At 48.9% G+C, this 13396-nt stretch overlaps 1 protein-coding gene across 6 annotated transcripts in view; it reads left to right on the plus strand.

The window, feature by feature from the left end:
- EPS15 (epidermal growth factor receptor pathway substrate 15) overlaps positions 1–13396 on the plus strand; it is a 258145-nt gene that overhangs the window by 139951 nt on the left and 104798 nt on the right. For 5 of the 6 annotated variants that reach the window (XM_063939551.1, XM_063939552.1, XM_063939555.1 and 2 more), the window contains 3 exons: positions 5362–5523; positions 6744–6941; positions 13172–13378. In XM_063939551.1, the coding sequence (XP_063795621.1) occupies positions 5362–5523; positions 6744–6941; positions 13172–13378 (567 nt within the window). The remainder of the gene's footprint in view (positions 1–5361; positions 5524–6743; positions 6942–13171; positions 13379–13396) is intronic. The other variant, XM_063939554.1, reaches the window with a different exon arrangement.

Below are 13396 nucleotides of genomic sequence, written 5' to 3' on the forward strand. Positions count from 1 at the left end.
GATGACGCTGCTTTGGGACAGCCGGCATCTCAGCCCGCGCCTGAAAGGCATCTCAGAGGCCGTCAGGGGCTCAAAAACGCCCGCTACCTCAGATGGCTGACACAGATGTCGACACGGAGTCTGACACCAGTGTCGACGAGGATGAGACAAATATACAATCCACTAGGGCCATCCGATGTATGATTACGGCAATGAAAAATGTGTTGCACATTTCTGGCATTAACCCGGTTACCACAAAAAAGGGTATTATGTTTGGGGAGAAAAAGCAGCCAGTGACTTTTCCCCCATCTGATGAGTTAAACGAATTGTGTGAAGAAGCGTGGGGTTCCCCAGATAAGAAACTAGTAATTTCTAAGCGGTTACTAATGGCGTACCCTTTCCCGCCAACGGATAGGTTACGCTGGGAGACATCCCCTAAGGTGGACAAAGCGCTCACCCGCTTATCAAAAAAGGTGGCACTGCCGTCTCAGGATACGGCCGCCTTAAAGGAGCCTGCAGATAGAAAGCAGGAGGCTATCCTGAAGTCTGTGTATACACACTCAGGTACTATACTGAGACCTGCAGTTGCTTCAGCATGGATGTGTAGTGCTGCAGCAGCATGGTCTGATTCCCTGTCAGATAACATTGATTCCCTTGACAGGGACACTATTTTGCTAACTATAGAGCATATTAAAGACGTAGTCTTATATATGAGAGATGCACAGAAGGACATTTGCCGGCTGGCATCTAGAATTAATGCAATGTCCATTTCTGCCAGGAGAGTATTATGTACTCGCCAGTGGACAGGTGATGCTGATTCTAAAAGGCACATGGAAGTTTTGCCTTATAAGGGTGAGGAATTGTTTGGGGACGGTCTCTCGGACCTTGTGTCCACAGCAACAGCTGGGAAGTCGACCTTTTTACCTCAGGTCCCCTCACAGCCTAAAAAAGCACCGTATTATCAAGTACAGTCCTTTCGGCCTCAGAAAGGCAAGCGGGTCAGAGGCGCGTCCTTTCTGCCCAGAGGCAGGGGTAGAGGGAAGAAGCTGCACCAGACAGCCAGTTCCCAGGAACAAATATCCTCCCCTGCTTCCACTAAGTCCACCGCATGACGCTGGGGCTCCACAGGTGGAGCCAGGTGCGGTGGGGGCCCGTCTCCGGAACTTCAGCAACCAGTGGGTTCGCTCACAGGTGGATCTCTGGGTTCTACAGGTATCTCAGGGATACAAGCTGGAGTTCGAGACGTCTCCCCCTCGCCGTTACCTCAAATCAGCCTTGCCTGCTACTCCCAAGGAAAGGGAGGTAGTACTGGCGGCAATTCACAAGCTGTACCTCCAGCAGGTGATAATCAAAGTTCCTCTCCTTCAGCAAGGACGAGGTTACTATTCCACAATGTTTGTGATACCGAAACCAGACGGTTCCGTGAGACCCATTCTAAATTTGAAATCCTTGAACACTTATATAAGGAAGTTCAAGTTCAAAATAGAATCTCTCAGGGCGGTTATTGCAAGCCTGGAAGAGGGGGATATTATGGTGTCACTGGACATCATGGATGCTTACCTACATGTCCCCATTTACCCACCTCACCAGGAGTACCTCAAGGTTGTGGTACAGAACTGCCATTACCAATTCCAGACGTTGCCGTTTGGTCTGTCCACGGCACCGAGGGTGTGTTCCAAGGTAATGGCCAAAATGATGATACTCCTTCGAAAGAAGGGAGTTATAATTATCCCGTACTTGGACGATCTCCTTATAAAGGCAAGGTCCAAGGAGCAGTCGTTGATCGGAGTAGCACTATCTCAGGAAGTGCTACAACAGCACGGCTGGATTCTGAATATCCCAAAGTCGCAGCTGGTTCCTACGACGCGTCTGCTGATATTGGGCATGTTTCTGGACACAGAACAGTAGAAGGTGTTTCTCCCGGAGGAGAAGGCCAAGGAGTTGTCATCTCTGGTCAGAGACCTCCTGCAACCAAAACAGGTGTCGGTGCATCATTGCACGCGAATCCTGGAAAAGATGGTAGCTTCTTTCGAAGCAATTCCCTTCGGCAGGTTCCTTGCAAGGAATTTTCAGTGGGACCTGTTAGACAAGTGAGGATCGCATCTTCAGATGCATCGGCTGATCACCCTGTCCCCGAGAGCCAGGGTGTCTCTGCTGTGGTGGCTGCAGAGTGCTCATCTTCTCGGGGGCCGCAGATTCGGCATTCAGGACTGGGTCCTGGTGACCACGGATGCAAGCCTCCGAGGTTGGGGAGCAGTCACTCAGGGAAAAAACTTCCAAGAACAATGGTCGAGTCAGGAGACTTCCCTACACATAAATATTCTGGACCTAAGGGCCATTTACAATGCCCTAAGGCAAGCAGAACCCCTGCTTCAAAACCAGCCGGTGCTGATTCAGTCAGACAACATCACGGCTGTCGCCCATGTAAACCGACAAGGCGGCACAAGAAGCAGAATGGCGTTGGCAGAAGCCACAAGGATTCTCCGATGGGCGGAGTATCACGTGCTAACACTGTCAGCAGTGTTCATTCCGGGTGTGGAAAACTAGAAAGCAGACTTCCTCAGCAGGCACGACCTCCACCCGGGAGAGTGGGGACTTCATCCAGAAGTCTTCACGCAGATTGTGAACCGTTGGGAATGGCCACAGGTGGACATGATGGCGTCCCGCCTCAACAAAAGCTAAAAAAGTATTGTGCCAGGTCAAGAGACCCTCAGGCGATAGCTGTAGACGCACTAGTGACACCGTGGGTGTACCAGTCGGTTTATGTGTTCCCTCCTCTTCCTCTCATACCCAAGGTACTGAGGATAGTAAGTAAGAGAGGAGTAAGAACTATACTCGTAGTTCCGGATTGGCTAAGTAGAACTTAGTACCCGGAACTACTAGAAATGATCTCGGAGGACCCATGGCCTCTGTCTCTCAGACAGGACCTGTTACTGCAGGGGCCCTGTCTGTTCCAAGACTTACCGCGGCTGCGTTTGAAGGCTTGGCGGTTGAACGCCGGATCCTAACGGAAAAGGGCGTTCCAGATGAAGTGATTCCTACGCTGTTAAAGGCTAGGAAAGACGCTGCCTGAAGTTCAGCCGTTGTTAAGGGAGTGCTGCATATTCAGCCCCCTTTTTGTGCCTCCAGTGGCACCTTGGGGTCTCAACGTAGTGTTGGATTTCCTAAAATCACATTGTTTTGAGCCACTTCAGAACGTGGAGTTGAAGTATCTCACGTGGAAAGTGGTCATATATATATTTGGCTTCGGCTAGGCGTGTGTCAGAATTGGCGGCTTTGTCGTGTGAAAGCCCTTATCTGATCTTCCATAGGGACAGGGCAGAATTGAGGGCTCGTCCCCAATTTCTCCCTTAAGTGGTATCAGCGTTTCATTTGAACCAACCTATTGTGGTGCCTGCGGCTACTCGGGACTTGGAGGCTTCCAAATTGCTGGATGTAGTCCGGACCCTGAAAATCTATGTTTCCAGGACGGCTAGAGTCAGAAAATACTGACTCGCTGTTTCTCCTGCATGCATTCAACAAGCTGGGTGCTCCTGCTTCTAAGCAGACTATTGCTCGCTGGATCTGTAGCACGATTCACCTTGCACATTCTGCGGCTGGACTGCCGCATCCTAAATCAGTAAAAGCCCATTCCACGAGGAAGGGGGCTCTTTCTTGGGCGGCTGCCCAAGGGGTCTCGGCATTACAACTTTGCCGAGCTGCTACCTGGTCGGGGTCAAACACGTTTGCAAAATTCTACAAGTTTGATACCCTGGCTGAGGAGGACCTTGAGTTTTGCTCATTCGGTGCTGCAGAGTCATCCGCACTCTCCCGCCCGTTTGGGAGCTTTGGTATAATCCCCATGGTCCTTACGGAGTACCCAGCATCCACTAGGACGTCAGAGAAAATAAGAATTTACTCACCGGTAATTCTATTTCTCGTAGTCCGTAGTGGATGCTGGGAGCCCGTCCCAAGTGCGGATTGTCTGCAATACTTGTATATAGTTATTGCTTAACTAAAGGGTTATTGTTATGAGCCATCTGTTCAGTGAGGCTCAGTTGTTATTCATACTGTTAACTGGGTATAGTTATCACGAGTTGTACGGTGTGATTGGTGTGGCTGGTATGAGTCTTACCCTGGTTTCCAAATCCTTTCCTTGTAGTGTCAGCTCTTCCGGGCACAGTTTCCCTAACTGAGGTCTGGAGGAGGGGCATAGAGGGAGGAGCCAGTGCACACCAGATAGTACCTAATCTTTCTTTTAGAGTGCCCAGTCTCCTGCGGAGCCCGTCTATTCCCATGGTCCTTACGGAGTACCCAGCATCCACTACGGACTACGAGAAATAGAATTACCGGTGAGTAAATTCTTATTTTAACATATTGGATCAGATATGGTTCCATATATTTATACCATTTCTAATATTTTATCTGGCTTTTCTCTGCTTCTACCACAGTAGGGTGTTTCTGACCATATAAAGCACTGCATCACCCAAAGTAGTAACATTGCAAATTGTTACTTTTCTCAGTGTGACCGTCTACTCCTAAAAGCAATGCAGGGCATTTTCTATAGAACAAACCCATTTACACCTGTCCAGTCTAGATGAAGCTCAGAATTAGGAGCAAAGCAAAAATAAATCAAGTAACTTTGCACCTGGACAACCATGTTGTAATGCAGGGATCCAGGTACAATATTTATTTTGCATGCAGGGTAAATACTGGCTGCTGTTGCATGTAGCCCTCAAATACTGGACACCTTTTTTTTTTTTTTTTTTTTACACTGCAGTTTAGATTTGCGTTTGGATGCTTAGTGCAGTCATTAGCACAACTTCGTCCATACGTTGCATTACACCCCTTTCACACCGAACAAATTACCCGGTCATGACCCAGCATATTGCCTGGTCGACACGGGTCAGTGTGTGGTGTGAAAGCGCCAAGTCCGAATTCCCGGTTCGCCTGACCCAGTAATTCATCCCGGTTATAAGCAGTGTTGTTCCCGAGTTGAATACTGTGTCAGTGGCTGCATAAACGGTTTTGGGACCCGTTTACTAGGTAGGGAGAGGCGGCGCGGAGATGAGCTCATCTCCCATCGCGGGCTCCGCCCCCTGCCTCTATGGTAATTGACCCGGCATATTGCCGGGTCTGGAAGCCAGCGAAAGGGGTAGGAGAGTCTCCAATGCCGAATCCCACCCGGGAAGGACCCGTTTCCAATTCCCGGGTGGGATCCGGCATTGGAGATGTGAAAGGGGTATTAATTTGGCAAAACCATAGGCTGCGTTTTCATAAATATTTATACCTCATTGATTTCTCTGGATCCTGACAACGTTCTCACGTGTAAATAGCTGCATCTGCTGTGTGGTGGCAGCAGGTACATCTGCTCACTGTCTGAGGATTCCTTCTCTTCTGTAGGACCTGCAGGATGAAGTGGAGCGAGAGAATGCTAACCTGCAGAAGCTCCAGGCCCAGAAGCAGGAGGTGGAGGAGCTGCTGGCTGGACTGGACCAACAGAAAGCACAGCTGGAGAGCCAGTTACAGGAGCTACGTCTGAAGTGCGCAGAGGAGACCCAACTGGTACGGAGGCTGTAATATTATTACATTACAGGGGGACTGCTAAATGCAGCTGTTACATTGGCCTGTCAGTGAAAGTCACACACAGTCCTTTTAGAATATTAGATAATTTACATAAACTAAATACCATGAAGTGCACCTGTCAGCAGTATTTATAGGCATGCTATAGGCGTGTTCTGAAATTACATGCGTTTTAGTTTGCATGTATTTGTTTTACCTGACTTTAGCATTGAGGAGCGTGCACTGATACAAAGCATGCTTAATGTTTTACTCATTCAACTCCGAAGTCGCCACAGCAGCTGTCTGCATTGCTGCCTATCTCCCACAGGGGGCGATAATGCACAGATTACTGGTCTATGTAGAAGTTTTGTAAAGCAAATAACATATTGGTTGTGCTCTACTGCCGTGCTTCTTTTAAGAAAATTTTAAAAATTAGCAAGCACAGTACATAAACTTAATAGCCACTTGTTAATTCAAATATGTGATGAGTTCATTATGTGGCAGCAACTCAATGCAGACATGGTCAAGAGGCTAAGCTGTTGTTCAGACAAAAATACTAGAATGGGAAGAAATGTGATGTAAGTGACTTTGACAGTGCAGTGATTTTTGGTGCCAACCTGTGTTTTTTCTTTCACATATTAGAAACTGTTGATATGGGATTTTTACATACAACAGTCTGTATAGTTTAAAGAAAATGGTGCGCAAAACATACTGTGAGCGGCATTTCTGTGGGCGATGAGAGAGGTCAGAGGGGAATGCCCAGACTCTATTCCGTTGACAGGAAGATGACTGTAGTGTAAATACGTATGTGTAGCATCAGCGGTGTGCAGAAGAGCATCTCTGAGCACATAGGACACCAACCGTGACCCACACAAGTGTTCCACTCCTGTCCGCTATGAACAGGAACCTGAAGTGGGCACAGGGTCCACATTGCTGGACACTTGAAGATGACAGTGAACACCAGTGTCCTCCACAGTCACTAGATCTCAGTCCAGTGTAGAACCAGATAGATTGGGCGATACGCAGCATTAATGTACATCCTACAACTGTGTGATGCTAGCATATCAGCAGCTACCAGAATCTCTCTTGTTTTAGGAGCGAGAGTCTGGGATTCTATTGTGTACCAGAACAGTATATCTTAATAGTCAATCAGGTAAATTCCAGTGGATTCCTATTGCTCCTTCCATCAATGCCATTTCTTGCTTCACCACCTGTCTGCATAGATCTCTTCTCTACAAGTTACCGTCTCCAGCCAGGAGACTCAGATTTCCACTTATGAAGAGGAAGTCACCAAAGCCAAGGAGGAACTGAGCCGACTGCAGGATGAGACTACGCAGCTGGAGGAGGACCTGGTGCAGGGGAAAGACCGTCTCACCCCACTGGCGCAGCAGCTGCTTCAGTGCCAGGATGAGCTACGTTTAGTAAGATATTTCTTACTATGATTACATACATACCATAATTCACATGATGCTATCCAGTTATGGACCTTCTTGTCCTCTGTGCCCAGTTTCAGGGTATCCTGAAACCTGACCCTTGGCGTTCAGTCCCCAGGAGCTTGAATCTGAACATGGTCATAACTCTGTATAGAAACTGTCTAGAGGTCTTCCACCAAATTCTTTTAAGAACCTTCACAACCCTTCTTAAGGTCTATAGGATGACCCAGAGTGGAAGAAATAAGTTTCTCTAACGTCCTAGTGGATGCTGGGAACTCCGAAAGGACCATGGGGAATAGCGGGCTCCGAAGGAGGCTGGGCACTCTAGAAAGATTTAGGACTACCTGGTGTGCACTGGCTCCTCCCACTATGACCCTCCTCCAAGCCTCAGTTAGATTTTGTGCCCGGCCGAGGTTGGATGCACACTAGGGGCTCTCCTGAGCTCTTAGAAGAAAGATAGTTTTAGGTTTATTATTTTCAGTGAGACCTGCTGGCAACAGGCTCACTGCAGCGAGGGACTAAGGGGAGAAGAAGCGAACTCGCCTGCTTGCAGCCGGATTGGGCTTCTTAGGCTACTGGACACCATTAGCTCCAGAGGGATCGACCGCAGGCCCAGCCTTGATGTTCGGTCCCGGAGCCGCGCCGCCGTCCCCCTTTCAGAGCCAGAAGCAAGAAGATGGTCCGGAAAATCGGCGGCATGAAGACATCAGTCTTCACCAAGGTAGCGCACAGCATTGCAGCTGTGCGCCATTGCTCCTCTCACACTTCACACTCCGGTCACTGAGGGTGCAGGGCGCTGGGGGGGGGGGGGGCGCCCTGAGGCAGCAATAAAAACACCTTGGCTGGCAAAAATACCTCAATATATAGCCCCAGGGGCTATATATGAGGTAAATACCCCTGCCAGATTCCATAAAAAAGCGGGAGAATAGGCCGCGGAAAAGGGGCGGAGCTATCTCCCTCAGCACACTGGGCGCCATTTTCCCTCACAGTTCCGCTGGAAGGAAGCTCCCTGGCTCTCCCCTGCAGACTACTCTACAGAAAAGGGTAAAAAAGAGAGAGGGGGGGCATTTAATTTGGCGCAGTATATAGTTATATTAAAAAGCAGCTATAAGGGACATAACTCAGTTAGTCCCTGCCTTATATAGCGCTCTGGTGTGTGCTGGCATACTCTCACTCTGTCCCCCCAAAGGGCTTTTGTGGGTCCTGTCCTCTATATAGAGCATTCCCTGTGTGTGTGGAGTGTGTCGGTACGGCTGTGTCGACATGTTTGATGAGGATAATGAGGTGGAGGCGGAGCAGATGCCTTTAGAAGGGATGTCACCCCCTGGGGGGCAGACACCTGAGTGGATGTGCTTATGGAAAGAAATGAGTGCACGTATAGACTCATTACATAAGAAATTTGACGACATGCCGACTGCGGGACAGCCGAGTTCTCAAAACGCCCGCTATCTCAGATGGCACAAGTAGATGTCGACACGGATACTGACACCAGTGTCGACGACGATGAGTCAAATTTAATGCCCATTAAGGCCATTCACTGCATGATTGAGGCAATGAAAGAGGTGTTAAATATCTCTGATTTACATCCAGGTACCACAAAAAAAGGGTATTATGTTTGGGGAGAAAAAACTACCTGTAGTTTTTCCCCCGTCAGATGAATTAAATGAAGTGTGTGAAGAAGCGTGGGCTTCCCCTGATAAGAAATTGGTAATTCCTAAGAAGGTACTAATGGCGTTCCCTTTCCCGCCAGAGGATAGGTTACGTTGGGAAACACCTCCTAGGGTGGATAAAGCGCTCACACGTTTGTCTAAAAAGGTGGCACTACCGTCTCAGGATACGGCCGCCCTTAAGGAACCTGCTGATAGAAAGCAGGAGGCGATCCTGAAGTCTGTATATACACACTCAGGCATTATACTTAGACCAGCTATTGCGTCAGCATGGATGTGCAGTGCTGCCGCTGCGTGGTCGGATAAACTGTCAGAAAATATTGACACACTACGATTCTGCTAACAATTGACCATATCAAAGACTCAGTCTTATATATGAGAGATGCACAGAGGGAAGTCTGCCGGCTGGCATCTAAAATAAGTGCATTGTCCATCTCTGCTAGGAGATGCTTATGGACTCGCCAGTGGACTGGAGATGCAGATTCCAAAAGGCACATGGAAGTTTTGCCTTATAAGGGGGAGGAATTATTTGGGGATGGTCTCTCCGACCTAGTTTCCACAGCAACGTCTGGGAAGTCAGCATTTTTACCCCATGTCCCCTCACAGCCTAAGAAGGCGCCATTTTATCAGGTTCAGTCCTTTCGGACCCAGAAAAACAAGTGGGGAAAAGGAGGGTCTTTTCTCTCTAGAGGCAGAGGTAGGGGAAAAAGGCTGCAACAAACAGCAGGTTCCCAGGAGCAAAAGTCCTCCCCCGCTTCCTCTTCCAAGTCCGCCGCATGACGGTGGGGCTCCACAGGCGGAGCCAGGTACGGTGGGGGCCCGCCTCATGAATTTCAGCGATCAGTGGGCTCGCTCACAGGTGGATCCCTGGATCCTTCAAATAGTATCTCAGGGGTACAAGCTGGAATTCGAGGCGACTCCACCCCACCGGTTCCTAAAATCTGCCTTGCCGATTGCTCCCTCAGGCAGGGAGGCGGTGCTAGCTGCGATTCACAAGCTGTATTCCCAGCAGGTGATAATCAAGGTACCCCTACTTCAACAAGGCCGGGGTTACTATTCCACACTATTTGTGGTGCCGAAACCGGACGGTTCGGTGAGACCCATTTTAAATTTGAAATCCTTGAACACATACATAAAAAAATTCAAGTTCAAGATGGAATCGCTCAGGGCGGTTATTGCAAGCCTGGAGGAGGGGGATTACATGGTATCCCTGGACATCAAGGATGCTTACCTGCATGTCCCCATTTACCATCCTCACCAGGAGTACCTCAGATTTGTGGTACAGGATTGCCATTACCAATTCCAGACGCTGCCGTTTGGACTGTCCACGGCACCGAGGGTATTTACCAAGGTTATGGCGGAAATTATGATACTCCTTCGAAAAAAGGGAGTTTTAATTATCCCATACTTGGACGATCTCCTAATAAAGGCACGATCCAAGGAACAGTTGTTAGTGGGAGTGGCACTATCTCAGGAAGTGCTGCGCCAGCACGGCTGGATTCTGAATATCCCAAAGTCACAGCTGGTCCCGACGACACGTCTAATGTTCCTGGGAATGATTCTGGACACAGTCCAGAAAAAAGTGTTTCTTCCGGAGGAGAAAGCCAGGGAGTTGTCTTCTCTAGTCAGAGACCTCCTAAAACCAAAACAGGTATCGGTGCATCACTGCACGCGGGTCCTGGGAAAGATGGTAGCTTCTTACGAAGCAATTCCATTCGGCAGATTCCATGCCAGGATTTTTCAGTGGGACCTGTTGGACAAGTGGTCCGGATCGCATCTTCAGATGCATCGCTTGATAACCCTGACCCTGAACCAGGGTGTCTCTTCTGTGGTGGCTGCAGAGTGCTCATCTTTTGGAGGGCCGCAGATTCGGCATACAGGACTGGGTCCTGGTGACCACGGATGCTAGCCTACGAGGCTGGGGGGCAGTCACAAAGGGAAGAAACTTCCAAGGACTATGGTCAAGTCAGGAGACTTCCCTTCACATAAATATTCTGGAACTAAGGGCCATTTACAATGCCCTAAGTCAAGCAAAATCCCTGCTCCTACACCAGCCGGTGCTGATCCAGTCAGACAACATCACGGCAGTCGCCCATGTGAATCGACAGGGCGGCACAAGAAGCAGGATGGCAATGGCAGAAGCCACAAGGATTCTCCGATGGGCGGAAAATCATGTACTAGCACTGTCAGCAGTGTTCATCCCGGGAGTGGACAACTGGGAAGCAGACTTTCTCAGCAGGCACGACCTCCACCCGGGAGAGTGGGGACTTCATCCAGAAGTCTTCCAAATGATTGTAAATCAGTGGGGTCGTCCACAGGTGGACATGATGGCGTCCCGCCTAAACAAAAAACTAGAGAGGTATTGCGCCAGGTCAAGAGACCCTCAGGCGATAGCTGTGGACGCTCTAGTGACACCGTGGGTGTACCAGTCAGTTTATGTGTTCCCTCCTCTACCTCTCATACCAAAGGTATTGAGAATAATAAGAAAGCGAGGTGTAAACACAATTCTCGTGGTTCCGGATTGGCCAAGAAGAGCGTGGTACCCGGAACTTCAAGAGATGATCTCAGAGGACCCGTGGTCTCTGCCGCTCAGACAAGACCTGCTACAGCAGGGGCCCTGTCTGTTCCAAGAATTACCGCGGCTGCGTTTGACGGCATGGCGGTTGAACGCCGGATCCTGAAGGAAAAGGGCATTCCGGAGGAAGTCATTCCTACGCTTATTAAAGCTAGGAAAGAGGTTACAGCAAATCATTATCACCGCATATGGCGGAAGTATGTTGCATGGTGTGAGGCCGAAAAGGCCCCAACAGAGGAATTTCAACTAGGTCGTTTTCTGCATTTCCTGCAAGCAGGAGTGAATATGGGCCTAAAACTAGGCTCCATTAAAGTACAGATCTCGGCTCTGTCGATTTTCTTTCAAAAAGAACTAGCTTCAGTACCTGAAGTTCAGACATTTGTGAAAGGAGTGCTGCATATTCAGCCCCCATTTGTGCCTCCTGTGGCACCTTGGGATCTCAACGTGATGTTGAGTTTCTTAAAATCACATTGGTTTGAGCCACTAAAAACCGTGGATCTGAAATATCTCACGTGGAAAGTGGTCATGTTATTGGCTTTGGCTTCAGCCAGGCGTGTGTCAGAATTGGTGGCTTTATCATGTAAAAGCCCTTATCTGATTTTCCATATGGATAGGGCAGAATTGAGGACTCGTCCCCAATTTCTCCCAAAGGTGGTGTCAGCGTTTCACCTGAACCAGCCTATTGTGGTGGCTGCAGCTACTAGGGACTTGGAGGACTCCAATTTGCTAGACGTTGTCAGGGCCCTGAAAATATGTTTCCAGGACGGCTGGAGTCAGAAAATCTGACTCGCTGTTTATCCTGTATGCACCCAACAAGCTGGGTGCTCCTGCTTCTAAGCAGACTATTGCTCGCTGGATTTGTAGTACAATTCAGCTTGCTCATTCTGTGGCAGGCCTGCCACAGCCAAAATCTGTAAATGCCCATTCCACTAGGAAGGTGGGCTCATCTTGGGCGGCTGCCCGAGGGGTCTCGGCTTTACAACTTTGCCGAGCAGCTACTTGGTCAGGGGCAAACACGTTTGCAAAATTCTACAAATTTGATACCCTGGCTGAGGAGGACCTGGAGTTCTCTCATTCGGTGCTGCAGAGTCATCCGCACTCTCCCGCCCGTTTGGGAGCTTTGGTATAATCCCCATGGTCCTTTCGGAGTTCCCAGCATCCACTAGGACGTTAGAGAAAATAAGAATTTACTCACCGGTAATTCTATTTCTCGTAGTCCGTAGTGGATGCTGGGCGCCCATCCCAAGTGCGGTTTATCTGCAATACTTGTACATAGTTATTGTTAACTAAATCGGGTTATTGTTGAGCCATCTGTTGAGAGGCTCAGTTTTTCATACTGTTAACTGGGATTCATATCACGAGTTGTACGGTGTGATTGGTGTGGCTGGTATGAGTCTTACCCGGGATTCAAAATCCTTCCTTATTGTGTACGCTCGTCCGGGCACAGTGTCCTAACTGAGGCTTGGAGGAGGGTCATAGTGGGAGGAGCCAGTGCACACCAGGTAGTCCTAAATCTTTCTAGAGTGCCCAGCCTCCTTCGGAGCCCGCTATTCCCCATGGTCCTTTCGGAGTTCCCAGCATCCACTACGGACTACGAGAAATAGAATTACCGGTGAGTAAATTCTTATTTTCCTTTCCTTTATCCCCACAATTGTTGTGTTTTTTTTTATTTTTGTTTTTTACCTTACTAGGTATGTAGCAATGAAACAATGCCCTGACGGTACCATTAGGCCCCCCTCAACCTAAAAAGTAGCAGGTAGTGTCGGCACCGAGCTTCCTGCTCCGGGGGCCCTGTCCTGTAACCTAATCAGGCCAGATGCACGGGGAGCAGGTGGTGACGGCTATGGTCTCTCTTATGCCCCGTTACTGTTCTGGTGTCAGCGGCGCATAGTTAGATACCATGGCTCAAGTTTCAGGAACTCTCTTCATGCGCATAATCTTTTATATCCTTCTCTTTTTTGTTTTCTTTTGTCTAGGCCAAGCTGGAAGAATTGAAGCCTGCTGAAAATCATATAAATGACCAGTTTCATGTCAGCTGGCGTCACCATTTAGATTTGCCAATGGTAAACGGCACTGGAGATCACTCCAGTCTGAGCAATAGCAGCAGCGAGCCTGCAAATCTGCATGATAACTCTGAGTATGAAAGTCCGGCCCAGCCAGAGAACCAGAGCCAAAACTCCCCGGTCAGTATAACCCTCACT

The sequence above is a fragment of the Pseudophryne corroboree genome, chromosome 9, assembly GCF_028390025.1.
Source record: "Pseudophryne corroboree isolate aPseCor3 chromosome 9, aPseCor3.hap2, whole genome shotgun sequence".
NCBI lineage: Eukaryota > Metazoa > Chordata > Amphibia > Anura > Myobatrachidae > Pseudophryne > Pseudophryne corroboree.